The sequence below is a fragment of the Choloepus didactylus genome, chromosome 7, assembly GCF_015220235.1.
Source record: "Choloepus didactylus isolate mChoDid1 chromosome 7, mChoDid1.pri, whole genome shotgun sequence".
NCBI lineage: Eukaryota > Metazoa > Chordata > Mammalia > Pilosa > Megalonychidae > Choloepus > Choloepus didactylus.
In genome coordinates, this window is record NC_051313.1 from 941570 (window position 1) to 960219 (window position 18650).

At 55.0% G+C, this 18650-nt stretch overlaps 1 protein-coding gene across 6 annotated transcripts in view; it reads right to left on the reverse strand.

Moving 5' to 3' along the window:
- The window catches only part of SAMD5 (sterile alpha motif domain containing 5), a 521996-nt gene extending 513463 nt beyond the window's left edge, over nt 1–8533 (reverse strand). For all 6 annotated transcript variants that reach the window (XM_037843635.1, XM_037843638.1, XM_037843637.1 and 3 more), the window contains exon 1: nt 7752–8533. In XM_037843635.1, the coding sequence (XP_037699563.1) occupies nt 7752–8168 (417 nt within the window). In that variant the 5' untranslated portion in view covers nt 8169–8533. The remainder of the gene's footprint in view (nt 1–7751) is intronic.
- Nucleotides 8534–18650: the final 10117 nt, after the last annotated feature.

Here is an 18650-nt window from a genome sequence, read left to right on the forward strand (position 1 = left end):
TCAGACACATTGTAATGAAGTGGGCTTCCCCGGTTTGCATTTGTAACTTTAAGGAAACATAACTGGGAGCCTTCTGAAGCGCCTCCGACCATCTACTCAGATTAGCAGCAGTAAGGAAATCTCCAGGGGCTGATGTCAGTCTCCGTGCAAGGCAGAGCCCTCGCCGCGTCCACGCTCACTGCCCTCAGCTTTCAAATGGACTGAAAACGGGGACACCCCCTCCCCAGCCCCCCAGCCCAGGCAGCGGCTGATCTAACGCCGGGGCCTCGGCGCGCGCGGGGCTTGGAGCAGCACCTGCAGCGCCCGCACCGCCCACGCCCGGCCCTGCCCTCGCCCCCACGCGCTCTGACCCGTCCGCCTCGGGGAGATGCACTTCAGAACACACCCCTGAGCGCTGTCGTGTTCTGAGAGGACTGCCCCTTTCATGAAAAGAAATCCCTTCTCTGATTCTTATTCTCCTGGCGCGTCTTGGACACGAGGTGCCCTGTGGCCTCGGCTCCGCTCAAGCACGGGGAGGTGAGAGGCGGCAACGAGAGCCTGGCCGACGCCGCACGGCCGTGGGGAGGGTCGAGGACCAGCAACGACAGGCCGCAAGATCCCCGGGGACGACCCCGCGACCACCCGGAGGGCCCCGCCCACCTGCCCGGCTCAGGGCCCGAGGCGCCGCCACACTGTTCCCACCAGGGAGGCCTCCACGGCGTCTTGCTCTTTGCAGATAAACAGGGAACCGACGTTGGAAAGCCCGTTGGGGGACGCCAAGTGTGCAGACACCGACACAACCAAGAGCAGACTTTTTGAAGGATTTGAAACTAGAAAAATTATAAATGTCACACAACATAAAGTCCACTTTTCAAGTCACACCAGAAAAACACTCATCATTTTGTCATTAGATTCTATTTTACATTTCACATTTTAACGAACGTCATTGCTCGTAGCTGATTTTATTCTGAACCACCTTGGAAGCAGCAGCCTGTGCCCACCGGAGCCCCTCCACGGGGAGGTGCAGGCACCGGAGGACACCCGGGGTGCAGAGTTCCAGACGTGATGCAGTGACGGCAACACTGCAGTCTGCCAAGAGGTTCTTGTACGACCATAACCTAATCTTGGTATCTAAATTCTGAAATCTTTATATTTTAACAAATTGTTTTCATGACTGCTTCCTCAGGCGTGCAGAAATGATCAGGCACCTTTGCACTGGAAATTCAGAGCTGATCTGATACCAAACACCCGACACTCACCCACCACAACGGGGCTGTGGTGCCCACACGGGGCCGGGGCGGGGGGGTGACCAGGCCAGCGCGAGTCTCTCCACGAGCCAGGCATTCGTCCACCACATCACAGGTGATTGTCCACCTGATCCCCACAAGCCCAGCCAGGTGACCACCAGTGGCCCCACCTGCAGAGGAGCCCAAGGCGGCCCTGCGAGGAGCAGAGCTGTGCCACCACGCGCTGGGCGGAGGAGGGGAGGCCCAGGCCACCCTGTGTGGACAGGCTCCATGGGCCCCGCACAGCCAGGCCTGCGTGGTGTGGGGACCACCCCACCTCGGTGCACAGCTCACAGTTCCCGGGGTGGGTGCTGGGAAGAGGGGGCGGCTGCTCAGCGTCTGGCTGAGGGATGCTGATGGGGCACCCACAGGCATTGACGCTTCATGACTAGCACGGCCAGAGCCGACAGCAGCCTGAGACTGGGGGCCTCGCTTACCCCACCCTGGTCCCAGCCCTGTTGCGAAGGTCTACTTCCTAAATGTCCTGTAAGGGGAGCACGTTAACTCCCAACTCTTTCTTTAAAATATGTAATGCATAAACATGTTTTCATTTTAAAGTTTATCACTAACCTTACACTCAAATTTTAACCAAACTTGCTCCTTTTTTAACATTTGAAATAAATTTAAGTGAATAATTCTCAAACCCTTGGCATTTGTAAAATTAACATTCAGCTTTTACATAGTTCACGTACTACATGTCAGCCCTGGGCTGGGCCTACCACGTGTCCACTCAGTTGTAAGCAGAGTCACATCTGTATCATTCACTGCTGTAATCCAGGCCAGCGTGTGGCAGGTGCTCCGTGCAGTAAATGGAGGGTGGGTGGATGGATGAGTGGATGGGTGGTGGGTGATTGGACAGATAGGGAAACAGATGGAGGGTAGATGAATGGATGGGTAGACAGGTGAGTGGATGGATGAGTGATGGACAGTAGATGGATAGATGGATGGATGATGGATTGATGGATGGAAGGGTGGGTGGGTGGATGATAGATGAGTGGATGGGTGGGTGGGTGGATGCATAGGTGAATAGGTGGTTGGATGGACAGGTGAGCAGATGGAGGGTAGATGAATGGATGGGTAGACAGGTGAGTGGATGGATGAGTGATGGACAGTGGAGGGATGGATGGATGGATGGATAGGTGGGTGGATGGTTGGTTGGGTGGATGGATGGATGGATGGTGTGTAGATAAATGGATGGGTGGCTGAGGGTCCTTGAAAGTGGACTCTACACAAACAATACACTATAAGGAGCATGAGGATAGTGGCATCCCCCACCCCACCCACACATTTGTCTCCATCTTTTTTCCATTTCCACCATGCTCCAATCAGAGACTGGAGATAAAAAAGCCAAGAAGGACCTTCAATAACCAAAGTTGAGGATACTTGAGGACACTGGTTTGAGTTGAGAAAAACTGAAGTTTGCCAGCTTCCAATCTGTTCATAAGGCAGAAGGGATTCTTGGGCAGGAGGAAATTTTACTGTCATTTCAGCTTCTGCCAGTACCCAGGGCAAAACTCCAAAGGAGAGAAAGCGTATCTTTGCCAATTTCTCTCTTTCCTTCCTAGGTACTTCTACTCCTCCACCGTGACCCCAGATATGGAAGGCTGCACAGCACCTTCCGTCTCTCCAAATTCCTTCCTCCTAAGCATCTCTCCAAAACATCCATACGCAGCTTTATTTACATGACAGTCCCATCACTTAGGAAAACTCACAAAAAGGCTCACACAGAGCCCAACACTCCTGCGGTGTTGCTATACACTCAGGCTAGGGTTCCGCTAGGGCGGTGGCCTTACAGTGCTTGCCAGGTAAAGACGTCGAGAAGCCCACCCCACCCACCAGGGCTGGAGTCTGCTAGGAAGTAGACACCTTTACAGCCCCCTCCCTTCACATCCACAACAGCCCCCTGCACAAGCATTGCCGAACTTCACGGCACTCAATAAAACACCGTGAATATCCCATCACCTGCATCATAAATGTATGAGTGGTGGCAGTACCTTCCACATGTGTGCAGTTATGTATAATCACATACATTTTTATTGCATAATGTTTATATTTAGGTATCATTGTAAACACCACATCAAATACCTAACACTTGTGTATTAACACAACATTCTTCTCCAACTTCGGATCCTGCATCTCTCCCCGCACTGGTCAGACGCTCAGAGAGATGGGAGGGCCCCTGGGCGTGGCACCCGCGGAGGTCCAGACCCCTCACCCACCTCCCCCTTCCCCGGCCGCCGTGGCGGGGCCCCCCTGTGAGCCGGACCTCCCCTCCCGGCCCGCGCCCTGGCACGTCCCCGCCCACCTCCGCAAGGACCTGCTTCCCCAGGTTGTCTTCTTTCTCCAACTCCTCGGCCCTCCTTCCCTACTGGCCCTGTAACGCCGACACTCGGACACGCTCTGCCTCCTCCCACACTTAGAATAACACACAAGCCCCCAAACTAAATCAGAAAAGGCAGGTGCAGACCCCAGCCCCGGCCGTGGGCATGACCCACTCGGGAAGTGGACCTTGAAGATGTCTTTGAAGTGCCCGAGGCGACCGAGATGGCCTCAGTCCCGGACGGCCGGAGTCCTCGTGAGCGAAGGACACGAGAGGACGCCTGGGGAAGAGCAAGAGAACCCGGAGGAGAAAGGAGAGGCCGCCGTGTGCACTGCCGGGCGACAGAAGAGCCAAGGACCGAGGGCCGCCGGCAGCCAGCCCCGGTCGCCACAGGCTTCGGGGAGAAAGCGCCGCCTTGAAGAAGCCTCAATTGTGGAACCTGGACTCAAAGCCGTGAGCCAACAACCCCGTTGTTTAAGCCACTCCGCTGCGTTTGCTTCCGCAGCTGGGCAACTAACACACCTTCCCTTGTCCCAAAGTCTCCCTCCTTCCCGTAGCCCCAGCCGTGGCTCCATCTCCTCAGCAAACCCTGATAAAAAGTCGTCCACACTCCACCCCGTCCCTTCTCTTCCCCCCAGTCCTTGGCTGATGGACGTGGCTGGTCCCGTCACCCAAACCTGCAGACCTGGTGGCTCCTGACCTCCCCCCGTCACCCGGTCTCCCGCCGCCTGCAGGACGCGCCGTCCCCCTTCCCCTCCCACCCGTGCTCCCCCACAGGCCGCCCACCTCGGAGAGCCTGCCGTGCCCAGGGCTCTGTCCTCTCTTCCACAGCTCACTCGTGTCCGGTGGCTCCCAAATCTCTCTCTCCTGACCCAGGGTCTCTCCCCTGCCCCTCGGCCATGCTGCCAAGTGCCCCCCAGGCACATGCATTTGCAAAGCCACAGGCACTGCACACTCGGCACGTCAACCCTGAACACGGCATCTTTCTCCCCAGGTACACTCTGCTCCCGGGGCCCCGGCCTCGGGATGGCCTCGCAGTCCTAGACCAGGAAACTGCAAGTCCCTGACCCCTGTCTTCTCACCCCTGTCACCCAAACGATGACCAAGCTCTGTCCATTCGACCTTCCAATGACCGCCACTGCCCCTCCAACACCGTCTCCACCAGCCTGTCCCTCCTAACTGTTCTCTGTCCCTGGTTGGGACTGGTCAGGAACTGCCCTCTGCTCCTGTAGTCCAGTCAGACCCTTAGCAAGACTTCCAGGCCACCAGGACTGGCCACTGGCCGTCTCCCAGCCCCACCCTGGCCACTTCCTCCAAGCCTGTGCTGCTCCAGCCAGAATCCCTTCCACTGCTCACCGCTGCTCATCTCCCTCTCACCCAACCCCGATGTACCTGCTCTCTGTACCAGGAGCTCTCCCCCGGGACACTGCTCCTCTCAGGCTCAAGCCACTGTCAGGCCCCGGATGAGATGTCAGCTCTGGTGAGCCGGCTAGGACCCCTGCAGGCACAGTTGCTGCCCCCACCCATGCCCCCCTCACTGTCGCTCTCCCCTGCCGCACCCCAGGTTCCCAGAGGCCGACCTGGATAACAGGAAGGCAATGAGGTAATGTCTCGTGCATCCTCAGGGAACCCCACCTTGTGAAGTGGATTCTCCCCATTTCACAAACCAGAAATCGCAGTGGCCCAAGAAGGGACACACCCGGCTCTTTCCAAGCCCTGGTTTTCCAAAGCTATAGACTTTCTTCAGAAAGCAAAGGGAAAATTTCTTTTTACTTCATTTTGACTCACCTAAGAGGGAAAAGTGGCATCTGCTGAGAAGACTCAGTGAACACTCTGAGCTCCAAATTAAGGCACCCTGGACGGTGACGGGGCAAACCCAGTTTCCAGGCAGAGATTCTCCATCAGTCACTGCACCAACTCCATCCCACCTCCACCGAGGTCCCACCTCTGAGCTGCCTGATATCCTCACAGCACATAAGGGGGTCACCGATGCAAACGCCCAAGACACAAAGCTGTTCCCATAAGCAGAAACCTGAGGGCACATGACAAACAGTGCACAGCCTGAGCTCAGAGCTGGGAGGCTGGACAGACTGTGACGGGAGTTGCCCTAAAACTTACCCTGTTTGCAAAGAAACAAGCTGCATCAGACAACAAAATCTTAAAAAGATTAAAATCCAAAATTAAGAGGCAACTTACAGATAAGCAATGAATTCAAAGCTGCCAGCATGATCTGGTTCTGTCTACTTCTATGCTGAGCTTCCTGCATACTGGTTTTGCATTAATCCCTGTTTCAGTGCCTATTTCTCCTGTAACCAGTAAGTGGACAGGCAGGAACAGGATTATTCTTTCTTACAACAAAGTCTGTCAGCTCCAATTTCTCAGTCCCCAGCTGGAGCCTCAGTGAGGGAAGTAATGAAAATGCCCTGTCCCCAATTCACCCGTGCACTTCGTTCAAGATGGAGAATTACATGTGTAGAGAAAGTGAACAAGGTGTATCTTCATTGCCAAACATTGCTATGGGGCTTATATAAAAGTAAAGCTGACTGACATAATGCTTTCTGTGAAAGTACACAGCTACGAAACAAGCTGGAAACGTCTTGGATAAACCACACTTAACTCTCACAGATCTAAGTCAGTGCACAGACTTCCAATGCCCTGAAAATCAACTTCTATATTTGACCTTCAGGCCTGCCTTTGTTTAATTTCGAGAATCAGAACCCAACTTTGCTCCTTTGGGCACACCCTTCCCACCTGGAGCCACCCCCACCCCCCACCCTTTTCCGGACCGGCTCTGGGCAGCCCCCCATGCCCTCGGCTGAGCCCACCTCCCTCCCCGGGATGCTGACAGCCAGCATCTCCCCCTCATCCTCCTGAACTGCCCTCTGCAGTGAGGCCCCTCCCTGGCAGTGGGAGACCCTAGCCCTATAGGACACCCCTGACTCCTCTGCACCACAGTCCCCGCGGGGGGCACAGGCCAGCGACAGTCAGAGCCAAGTGCCCTCCGTCATCTCTGTAAAAACCACTTCCACTCTGGGGCAAGTTATCTGAACCCCCCATCTCATTTGCAAGACATGTGAACCCCTTCTGCCCCTTGGCTCCCCTATTGTCACCCAGTATTTATGAAGCCTCCCCTTGGGCTTTCTGAACTCCAGGCATCACTTCCTGAAGCAACGAGGACCCTCAGCCCTGCACGGCTCCTTCTCCCGGGGCGCGCGTGGCCTCTCCCTGCCAGCCCCAGCACCTCGGCCTGTTTCCCCCCAGCCTTGCCTGGGCTCTTCAGGCGCAGGTGTGCGCTGTCCAGGGTGACTAGCCAGGTAAGCAGCTGCAGGAACCCACCCCGGCAGGCTCCGAGCGGAGGCAGCTCTGCTGGGAAATGGGACTTTTTGCTAGTGAGCTATTTCAACACCCAGGCCCACCTGTCAGCCTCCCACGCAGAGCAGCCGCGAAGCTTCCAGGCCCTTCCCCGCACCCTCCGTCCTGAAAAGCTTTTCCTTGCACACGGCACTCCCCTCCCAAATGCCGGACAGGCGGACTTTCCAGAGGCCGCGCCCTCTCATTCCTAGTTAACAACAAGCCAGTCCGTGCCCTGAGCTCCGGAGCCCCCTCCACAGCCCTGGGACCCTCAGGCCCCAGCACCTTCCTACGTGCTGTATACGTGTAAGAAACTCAAGCCAAGGGGACGAGCATGTGTCTCCTTAACTCCTGCGGCCCCCAGCTAGTCCGTGTCCCGGCAACTTCACAGACGTGCTGCTGTGGGGCAGCACCAGGCTAAAGGGCCGCCGCTTTCCCTGCCCTCCGAGCGAACGGACAGAGACCTCCAGTCCCCCTTCCGGAGTCAGCCAAAAAGGAAGGAAAAAGAAAGAAAAGGCAGGCCCAAGAGAGCATAGCTCTTACCCATCCTTCCATCCCCTTCAGGCCCAGAGAGAACGGGAGCACCCCCACCCCCCAACCCACTGCAGCCACCCAGAGGAGCCCAGGACTCCGGTTCCGGCAGCGGCACGCCGGGGGCTGCGCGGAGACCTGGCCCCAGTGGAGGGCGAACGCCTGGGTGCAGAGTCCGTGTCACCAGCAGCTGTGACACCGGGAAGGAAGGAATAAGGAGCCAGGAGAGAAAAACGCAAAAGGGAAGCCCGCAGGCCCGAGCGCCCGCCTCCGCGCCTGCTTACCTGGCGAGAGTACGGGGGCTTGCCCAGGTGCACGCCGTCGCGCACCAGCTTGTCCCGGATCAGGATCTTCAGCTTCAGCCGGGGGTGGCTCACCCGCTCCCGGGTGCGGGGGTCCCCGCGGGGCTGGCCCGGGCGGCCGAGGTCTCCGGGGCTTCCGAGGGGCCCAGGGTCAGCGGGCGGCGGCGGCTCGAGCGTGAAGTAGAGGCCGGCGGTGGCCGCGTCCTGCTCGCGCAGGCGGCCGACGGCCTCCAGGACGCGGCGGCGGTGCGCGGGCGCCAGCACCCCGATGGCGTCCAGGTCAGGGTCCCCGATCTGCCGGCACACCTCCAGGTCGTCGTAGCCGTTGTCCACGAAGGACTGCGCGTACTGCGCGAGCCGCAGCGCCCGCAGCCACTCGTACACCACGCTGCTGCCCATGCCGGCGCCCGCGCTCCAACTTCGGGCCTCGGCGAGCGGGGACAGCCGGACGGCGCGGAAGTTGTCCTTGGGCAGCGCGGCGGCCGCGGGCGGAGGGGCGCCTCCAGAAGCGAGCGGCGGCCGGGCAACAGCAAGCCCCGAGCGGCCGCCGACTCTGGGCGCCGGCGCTGGATGCGCGCGGGGCCGCGCCGCCTGGGTGCGCCCGGGGGCGGGGCGGGGCGGGGCCGGCGCACCCCGGGGCCCCGGGGGCCGCCTCTCTGCCCGCGCGCGCCCGTCCTCGTCCGGGTCTGCGCCTCCCGCGTCCCCGCGCCCCCGGGTAAGTCTCCCTCCCAGCGCACGCCCGGCGCCGGCCCCGGAGCGCGAGGGCCGCGTCCTCCTGGCGGGGAGGGTCCTGGGAGCAGCCCGCGCCCCGCGGCGCCTCCCGCGCGTCCTGCGTTCTCTGCGATCCCGCGCCTCGGCCGGCGGACCCCGCGCGTCTTCGCCCGGCTTGTCCCGGCCTGCGCGCCCCCGGCCGCTCAGGGCCTATCCCGGGGTCGGCCGCGCCCGTTGGGGCTGCGGCCTCGGCTCCTCCCGCCGGCGGGGGACGCGGGGACACCTCCCCGCTGCTGCTGCTCGGGCGCCTTCCGAGCATGGGCTCAGGGATGGGGGGGGTAGTGTACTTTCTCCGGGAGGCGCGTTCCGCCGGCACCCCCACCCCGCCCCCGCTGTCCCTGGCCTTCCCCTCTCCGGCACCTCCCCTCTCCCCCGTCGCCCTGCCGTCTCCTTCCCCCTCTCCAGCACCCCCTCATTCTCTGGCCCCCTCTCCCTCGCTCTCTCACCGTCCTCCCCTGTCGGGTTCCCCACCCACCCCAATCTCTTCCGGGCGGCTCTGGCCAGAGGGTCCTGTAGGCCGCCCGGGCGCCAAGCAGACCCTCTCCTCCCGGCTCGTTCGCGGGGACAGTTGGGGACCCATGCGCACCCCGACCCGCCCGTGGCGCCCCCTCTGCCGGGAACAGCTCGCCGGGGGCCCGAGCGGCGGGGGCGGCAGACCGCGCGCCTTCCCCAGTGTCCCCAAGCGCCTGACCCGTTCTCGGGGCTGAAGAAGGCGCGGGTCTCGGCGGGGACACGGCCCCCTGCCCGCGGAAGGGCGCTCACCTCCGCCCCGGCCCCAGGTACCGGCCCGATGCTTTCCCAGCTGCTGCGCGCTGGGCCTTTGAGGGACGCTTCCCCCAAATCAGAAGTGCTTGGCCTCTTTGGCCACGGACCCCTTAAAGAGTCGGGCCCTTTGCCTAGAAAAATACCCGAAGTAGGAACCCCCAATATGTTCCCACAGCCCCGGGACCCTAGTGGATCGGGGAAAGGGGAGCGCACACGGCTGTCCCCCAGGCCGCCCCTCCGAGCCGGAGTTGGGGGTCCGCGGCCTGTTGGAGCGACGCGCCGGGGGTCCCCACATTTGGAGCGCGCAGAGCCCCCCCCCCCCCCCCCCCGGCCAGCGCTGCCCGCCTAGAGCAGGCCCACAGCACCCCCTGGCGGCTGCGCGGAGAACTTCAGGACACGGTCCAGGCCCCCCAAAATTTAGAGGAGTGCGTGGGTTTCACCCTTTATACTACTCCCCGCCCGGCCCCCGTTAAAATACAGATGTGTTTGCCTCACATTTGCCTTGGTATCACACCCTCTCTCCTAGGGATCTCTGAGTTTTAGGGGGAAAATAATCCTGCCAGCAGTTTGAACTATGCTGCTAAAATCGTAAGTTTTCAGCAAATATTTATTTGGGGAGCTTACTTTTTTGCCAGGCAGATGCATACATTTGCATATAGATTGTAAATATCCTTATCATCCAATATCTTAAAGAAGGGGAAACTGAGGCTCCCAAACTCTGATTCACCTGAGATGTCACTGCTCACGTAGAGCAAGGACGGAGCTTGGGGACAGTTCTGCGCCCTCCGTCGCTGTCCCCAGCTGTGCAGGGAGCACAGGAGCTGGGCTGCGTGTGAGGCGGGTCCTTTACTGAGACCGGGGAGCTTAAATAAAGCTCAGGGGTTCCTGCGCCGGTTTTCCCCCCGGAAGTTGTGTGGGAAGTCCAGAACACTCCGGACACAGCCTCGGGCTCAGGGACACTCACCTTGTCTCGTGACTCCTCAGCACTGGCAGCAAGTATTTTTCTTTCTGTTTTTACTTAGGGCACTGCTCTGGGGGAAGGTGAATGGGTCACCCAAGGCCGTAGAGTACATCAGGCAGGCGACTAGAGCACACCGGCCACCGTGTCCTGTGGGCAGTCACTGTCCAGTGAGAGGAAGTGCCCTGGCCTGTGCTCTTCAGAAGGGGCCTTTTCTGGATTAACCATCTGTCGCTGAGCACTAGAGGAGCCTGGTGTCTGGAGCCCTCCTGGCCTGAGCCACCGCGTCCTGTCTCCTCGTCCTGTGTCCGTGTCCTGTCTCCTCATCCTGTCTCTGCGTCCTGTCTCCTCGTCATGTCCGCGTCCTGTCTCCTTGTCCTGTCTCCACGTCCTGTGTCCATGTCCTGTCTCCATGTTCTGTGTCCGTATCCTGTCTCCTCATCCTGTGTCCGCGTCCATCTCCTCATCCTGTCTCCTCGTCCTACGTCCACATCCCTGTCTCCTCGTCCTGTGTCTGCATCCTGTCTCCTCGTCCCGTCTCTGTGTCCTGTCTCCTCGTCATGTCCGCGTCCTGTCTCCTTGTCCTGTCTCCACGTCCTGTGTCCATGTCCTGTCTCCATGTTCTGTGTCCGTATCCTGTCTCCTCATCCTGTGTCCGCGTCCATCTCCTCATCCTGTCTCCTCGTCCTACGTCCACGTCCCTGTCTCCTCGTCCTGTCTCCGCGTCCTGTCTCCTCATCCTGTCTCTGCGTCCTGTCTCCTCGTCATGTCCGCGTCCTGTCTCCTTGTCCTGTCTCCACGTCCTGTGTCCATGTCCTGTCTCCATGTCCTGTGTCCACGTCTCCTGCATCCGCATCCCTGTGTCCGTGTCCCTGTCTCCACGTCCTGTGTCCATGTCCTGTCTCCTCATCCTGTGTCCGCGTCCATCTCCTCATCCTGTCTCCTCGTCCTACGTCCACGTCCCTGTCTCCTCGTCCTGCGTCTGCATCCTGTCTCCTCGTCCTGTCTCTGTGTCCTGTGTCCGCATCTCCTGTCTCCGCATCCCGGTCTCCTCATCCTGTGTCTGCGTGCTGTGTCTGTGTCTCCTGTGCCCGCGTCTCTTGTGTCTGCATCTCCTATGTTCACGTCTCCAGTGTCCATGTCCCTGTGTCCACGTCTCCTGGGTCCGCATCTCCTGTGTCCGCGTCTCCTGGGTCCACATCCCTGTCTCTGCGTCCCTGCTTCCACATCCTGTGTCCGCATCCTGTCTCCATGTCCTGTGTCCACGTCTCCTGCATCCGCATCCCTGTGTCTGTGTCCCTGTCTCTGCATCCTGTGTCCACATCCACATCTCCTGTGTCCACGTCTCCTGCATCCGCATCCCTGTGTCCATGTCCTGTCTCCATGTCCTGTGTCCATGTCTCCTGTGTCCACATCCCTGTGTCCACATCCCTGTCTCTGCGTCCCTGCTTCCACATCCTGTGTCCACGTCTCCTGCATCCGCATCCCTGTGTCTGTGTCCCTGTCTCTGCATCCTGTGTCCATGTCCTGTCTCCATGTCCTGTGTCCACGTCTCCTGCATCCGCATCCCTGTGTCCGTGTCCCTGTCTCCACGTCCTGTGTCCATGTCCTGTCTCCGCGTCCTGTGTCCGCATCTCCTGTGTCCACGTCCTGCGTCCACAGTCCTCACGGCCCACCTTCCCACTCTTTCTGCCCCTAATGGACTTGGTTCTGTCGCTGCTCGGTAATCTCCAGGGCCCAAGTGCAGGGTCCACGCCCTGCGAGAGCGGCAGGGACAAGGACTGACCGCAGCACCGTCCGGGTTTGCGCTACACAGTGCGAGGGGCCATGGCCCGCGTCCTCGACCCACATGGGGAAATCGAGGCCAGGAGGGTGGTGACCTCCCCGAGGCCATGGCTGGCCCCACTGGCCCCACCGGCCCCGGCGTCTCCAGGTCTGGCTGCTGGGAAACCCGCTGCTTCCCCATCGGATGCTTGTCCCACAGGGTCTCCAGTGCCAGGCGGGAACCAAAGCAGCGTTTTCCCCCATTAATTGGAACTGCAGAGATTTCAGCATTTAAATAAATGTACAGAATAAACCGATGGTCTTTCATATGTTAGTTCATGAATTATAAAGATCACAGAGGTAAGGTTGTCTTCTATCTTTAATATTAGCCAAATCCTGTGAACTGTGACAGTAGACAAAATTTGAAATTAACTCCATTCTACATCCAGACAAACATGGGCTTTGAAGGGGCAGGTGCAGCTCTCGAGCCTGCCCACCCCCTGCACTGAGGTGCCGCTCGGTGCCCGCCTGGCGTCTACAATCCCACGTGTTGTTTTTGGTGGTACAGCTTTATGAGTGTTTTCTTCAAAGAAAAATGCTCAAAGCATCTATCTTGCTGATCGTGACTTAACCAGTTCAGGGGCCAGTTTTTTTTTTTTGTTTTGTTTTGTGTTTTTTGTTTGGTTGTGGGTTTTTTTGTTTTTTTAATGTGTTTTTTTAGGCTTAATAAAATCTCTGAAAAAATTGGCTGTGGAGAAAACCTTTTCAGTACCATTTGAGAACAGATAAGCAATGGGAGTAACTATAGAAAAATGCCTGTTGATAGTCTCAGTGTAACTAATTAATGATAATTATATTCAGGTTTTAAATTCTAAATATCAAAAAATTTTTCTATTTTGCTTAGAATCTGTAACTTGATTTAGAGACACAGAGTGAAAATAATGTTTTGAAATTTTCTTAGTGCCACATAAGGTTTTGTACAACTTTACTTCGAAGATAAATGTTCACATGTAGAGTGTGCAAAAATTAAATTCCATTAACATGTATTAAACGTCAGTCCCCAGGGTGTGTAGCCTTGTAAAAGTCAAGGGTATTTAATATCAATCTTAAAAATGTAAAATCTGCCCTTTCTTGGTGTAAAGCATGAACTGAAAAAGCATCCGGAAGGAACACGGGCCACAGGGGTCAGGACTAGGGGGAGGGTGGGGGTGTCTGAGTCTGTCTGAGGGGCCATCGGGGTTCTCCCTGCTATTTAGCAATAACACCCTTCTTTCTCTGCAGTGGAGCAAAGTCTCAGAAAAAGATGCTGCTTGCTCAAGAAGGCCCTGGCAGGCAGAGTCTGACGCTGGCTCTCTAAGCCGCCTCGGCAGGTGATCTCACTGCCCTCCCCTGCGTGGGACCCGACTCCCAGGGGTGTAAGTCTCCCTGACAATGTGGAATATGACTCCCGGGGATGAGCCTGGCCCTGGCATTGTGGGACTGAGAAAATCTTCTGGACCAAAAAGGGGGAAGAGAAATGAAACAAAATAAAGTTTCAGTGGCTGAGAGACTTCAGAAAGAGTTGCGAGGTCACTCTGGAGGTTATTCCTATGTGGTATAGAGATATCCCTTTTTGGTTTTTAGATTATTGGAATAGCTAGAAGGAAATACCTGACACTGTTGAGCTGCAACCCAATAGCCTTGATTCTTAAGGACGACTGTATGACTGCGCAGCTTACACTGTGTGACCGTGTGACTGTGAAAACCTGTGGCTCCCAGTCCCTTTGCCCAGGGTATGGACAGATGAGTAGAAACATGGGGACAAAAAAGTAAATGAATAATAGGGAGGGATGGGTTGTTTGGGGTGTTCTCTTTTACTTTTATTTTTATTCTTCTTATTTTTTTTTTGGAGTAATGAAAATGTTCAAAAATAGATTGGGGTGATGAGTGCACAACTGTATGATGGTGCTGGGAACAGCTGATTGTACACTTTGGATGACCGTATGGTATGTGAACATATCTCAGTCAAATTGAATTTAAGAAACAGCCTTGGAAGAGACAATATCACTGATAGAAAATAAAATGAGAGTCATCAAAAAATTCTTATCCTCTCTCTCTAGTAACACCAAAATATTTCTAGTTAAAAATTCACCCACAAAGAAGAGGAAAGGAAGAATCCAGTGTTTCCTAAGAGAAAAATGAGGGGTACAGTATTCTGTCGGAAAACAACTGGCAACTTTTAGGGTTTTTTTTTTCAAACTATGTCAGCAAAGTTAACTTGGCACCTAAAAGCTAAGTTGTATAACCTCATCTAGGTGAAGTGATATTGGGAAATGCTCTTTAAGACAAGGGCAAGTCATTTGTATCATCACAAGCTGTGTCAGTTTGAATGTATTATGTCCCCCAAACGCCACTATCTTTGATGTAATCTTGTGTGGGTGGACCTATCAGCGTTAATTAGATTGTAATTCTTTGAGTGTTTCCATGGAGATGCGCCCCACCCAGCTGTGGGTGATGACTCTGATTGGATGATTTCCATGGAGGTGTTGGCCTGACCATTGGGTGGGTCTGAATTAAATTACTGGAGCACTATATAAGCTCAGACAGAAGGAGCAAGCTTGCTACAGCCAAGAGGGACACTTTGAAGAAAGCACAGGAGCTGCAGATGAGAGACAGTTTGAAGATGGCTGTTGAAAGCAGACTCTTGCTCCAGAGAAGCTAAGAGAGGACAAATACCCCAAGTGCAACTAAGAGTGACATTTTTGAGGAGCTGCGGCCTAGAGAGAAACATCCTGGGAGAAAGCCATTTTGAAACCAGAACTTTGGAGCAGACGCCAGCCACGTGCCTTCCCAGCTAACAGAGGTTTTCCGGACACCACTGGCCATCCTCCACTGAAGGTACCCGATTGCTGATGTGTTACCTTGGACACTTTATGGCCTTAAGACTGTAACTGTGTAACCAAATAAACCCCCTTATATAAAAGCCAATCCCTCTCTGGTGTTTTGCATTCCGGCAGCATTAGCAAATTAGAACACTCCATTACTGCATTTTTTGTATTTTTTGTATTGTACCATTTTAATTCCCTTCTTCATTCCTTTTCTGTATATTTTTTAAAGTTATTTTCTTAGTGGTTACGTGTGTAATTACAACTAATATCTTAAACTAAGAGCAACCTTATTCAACTACCTGGTTTCAGTCGTGAACAAACTCCCCACCCCTCGAATCTTCATCCCTCCCCCTTTGATTTGAAACTGTCTCAGATACATCTTTATACATTGTATGGCCATTAACATAGATTTTAGATGTCATTTTACACATTTGCTGATACGTCATCTAACAGGAAAAGGCAGTTACGAGCCAGAAGTTCCACACTGCAGGGTTTTCTACTGACTTACGTGCTTTCCTTTGTCAGCGTTCTTTATTTCTTTTTGGCTTCGAGTTACTGTGGGGTGTCGTTTATTCCAGCCTGAAGCACCCCCTTTAGCATTTCTTTGGGGAAGGTCTTCTGGTCATGCCCTCCTTCAGCTTTTGTTTATCTGTAAATGTCTTAATTTCTCCTTCGTTTTTGAAAGACAGTTTTGCCAGATATAGAATTTGGGGAGCCTGGCCAAGGAGCCTGTGGGCAGCTGGGTGGATGGGGCCGAGTCTGGGGAGGCAATGAGGGGGTCCGGGCAGGACGTGAGGCCCCCGCAGGCCCTAAGAGGCGGAGGCCACGCAGCAGGACCACACGGCGGCTCCAGGGGCGGACACCTCGCGTCCACCGTCCGCAGCCTGGGGGCGGCCTCCCTGCACGGAGGGCAGCGCCAAGCTGCTGAGAAGCTGTCGGAGTTCACAAGGTCCTTGCAGAACTCACCAGACGCAGGCTGGGAAAATGCACGAACCCGGTTCTGACACCCGAACGTTTGGCGTGAATGGGGTGCCATGTGAGGTGGAGAAGGGGGAGAAGTAATTTGGGGTGAGGGGAGGAAACAAGTGTGGGTTTGGACAAATCACGTTTGAGGAGCTGCCCAACAGCTGTGACCCGGAATCCTCCAGCAGTCTGTGGGGAGGGGGAAGCAGGTAGAAACCCTGGCATGGCCGTGTGAGCACAAGTCGGTAGTTAAAGTCAGCAAAATGAGATTGCATGCAGAAAGTCCCAGGGCTAACACTCCGGCATCTGGAAACAGGGAAGAGAAGCGTTTCCAGGAGGGAGGGAGCAACTATGTCCAGCGCCTAGAGAAGGGGTGAACCAGCCTCCCTGGGCTCGGGGTCCGTCTGGACCTTGCTGGGAGCTGAAGTGGGCCCAGGAGGGACGGAGAGGAGGTGTGGGGACAAATCCAAAGGTCAGTTTGAGGCTGAATTTACAGGGCATCCCAGAAATGGGCAAGGGCTGGAGGGGCAAGTGGTGAAGGAGGCTCTTTTTCCATGATGGGGTCTGTGGAGGGAAGCTCCAGAGAGGAAGCAGGCAGGAGGCTGAGGTGAGTGGGGTCCTGGGCACGTGGAGAGCCCAGGGTTCACCTCATGAGCAGCGGGTGGGAAAACAGAGCCCGTGGTGCAGGTGCAGGCACAGGAGCATGAGCAGGTGCAGGTGCAGGAACAGGTGCAGGCGCAGGAGGAGGTGCAGGCGCAGGAGGAGGTGCAGGAGCAGGAGGAGGCACAGGTGCAGGAGCAGGAGCAGGTGCAGGTGCAGAAGCAGGTGTAGGAGCAGGTGCAGGCACAGGTGCAGGAGCAGGTGCAGGTGCAGGAGCAGGTGCAGGTGCAGAAGCAGGAGCAGGAGCAGGTGCAGGAGCAGGCGCAGGGGCAGGTGCAGGTGCAGGAGCAGGAGGAGGCGCAGGCACAGGTGCAGGTGGCGAGCAGACGCAGCACTGGCAGTTCGTGGAGGTTCTGCTGACGGACGACCTGGTGAGGGTCAGCCAAGGGGCTGCAGGCAGACACGAGCTGGTGTGGAAACAGCCCCGAGGCTGGGAAAGGATGTGCTCCGGAGCAGGCAGCAGCATGCTGGAGCCATCTCTGGGAGGGAGCATTCGGGGTGGCTGCCTTTCTCCCCCAGGCCGTCGAGACGTGCAGGATCAGATGCAGCAGAGTTTAACCAACAGAGTAAAATGCAAGAGGAATCTACATTTAGGGAATAAAAACTGAAACAGTCTTAGAGGCATGAGTGTTTCTGTTATCCAGAAGAAAGCAAAGGAAAGAGTGGATATAATTAATGAAATAATCTGATTTATTTAGCATTAATACTATAACTCTTTAAGGGATTATTAAGTAAAATACACACCAACCCCATATGGCAGCCTCCCTCGTGATTCGGGGGATGATCAGACCCTCAGGGCTGTGGCCAGGGCACCCAGCTGTCTGGAGATACCAGAGCCCACCTGGGCACGAGAGACGAAATCCCAGGGAACCTGGCTTATGTTTCCATTGAAATTAGCCCCATGTAACCTACAACCCTGAAGATGCTGCAGGAAAGGAAAGCACAGGACTCAAAACTCTTTTTCCAGGGCTGCCCTCACTGGAGCAGCCAGGAAAAGACAATTTGCAAGGTATTGACCGTGAGCACAGAGAGACATAAATTTCAGGTAGAAAGGGAGTAAAAGAAATGAGCACAAAAGCTATATGAAAGATTTCTTCTTTAAATTTTATTGCATTAATTTAATTCTATACCTGGAAATAATGGAAAATGACTTATAGCAGTGTTTTCTTTCCAGAAAATTCTGAAAGATTATGTTTTTGATTGGTAGAGGGAAGGTAGGAATAATGTATAAAAACCGCCATGAAAGATTTATCAAGTATAAACGCTATAAAGTAGACTTTTCTGAAGAGGTTGAAATTTAAGATCTTTTAAAAAATGGTGGTCTCTACGATGTTCTCTGAGATTAATGGAGAAAGTAGTTATATATTTTTTGACAATAAATTTAGGGCATCCATTAAAATGGAAATTCCAAGAGAAAGATACTGGATGATAAATAAGAATGATATGATGAATTATGTAACATTGCAGGAACTTGTGCCCACATATTTTCTTGTTCTTTACAGAATCATAAGATGACAGAAGGTTTCTTTGAAGCAAATAGTGTTGATGTTGGTGTATGGTGGAAAAGTGTAGGGTTGGGTCTTCCTTTAAAATATACATGGCTCCTTCAAAGGACTCTTAAGTGATATGATGAGCCAAGGTAATTAATGATTTAAAAAAAAAGCCTTGCACAGTACAGAGTAATCTACAAGGAAAGTATTTTAACATCACTTCATTTGGTAAAATTCCATTGTCCCTGAAATAATATTATACTCTGAATTATTCCTTCATATAGATATTTCAAGTGTTCTATAATCAAGATAAGACACAAAAGGGAAGTCAAAATATTCTTTATAGATACATAAAAAAACAAATGCTGCATACTTCCTAAAATCTGTACAACTCCACAGGATCCATCAAAGACACCAAGGAAATGCACATTTCCAGGCCCCATCTGCTCTGTTCAGCCTCATTCCGACCCTACTGCCTTGCAAAGTGGGACACAGGCCCCTTCTGTCATCGACGCCCCCTCAGCCTCAGTGATGCTGCACCCCGTCCTCCCGACCCCAAACCCTCTCGGAGCCTCCAACCCCCCCCCATTGGGAGCACCTCTTCCTTCACCGATTGCAAAATAAACATTTCTGCAGTTCTCTC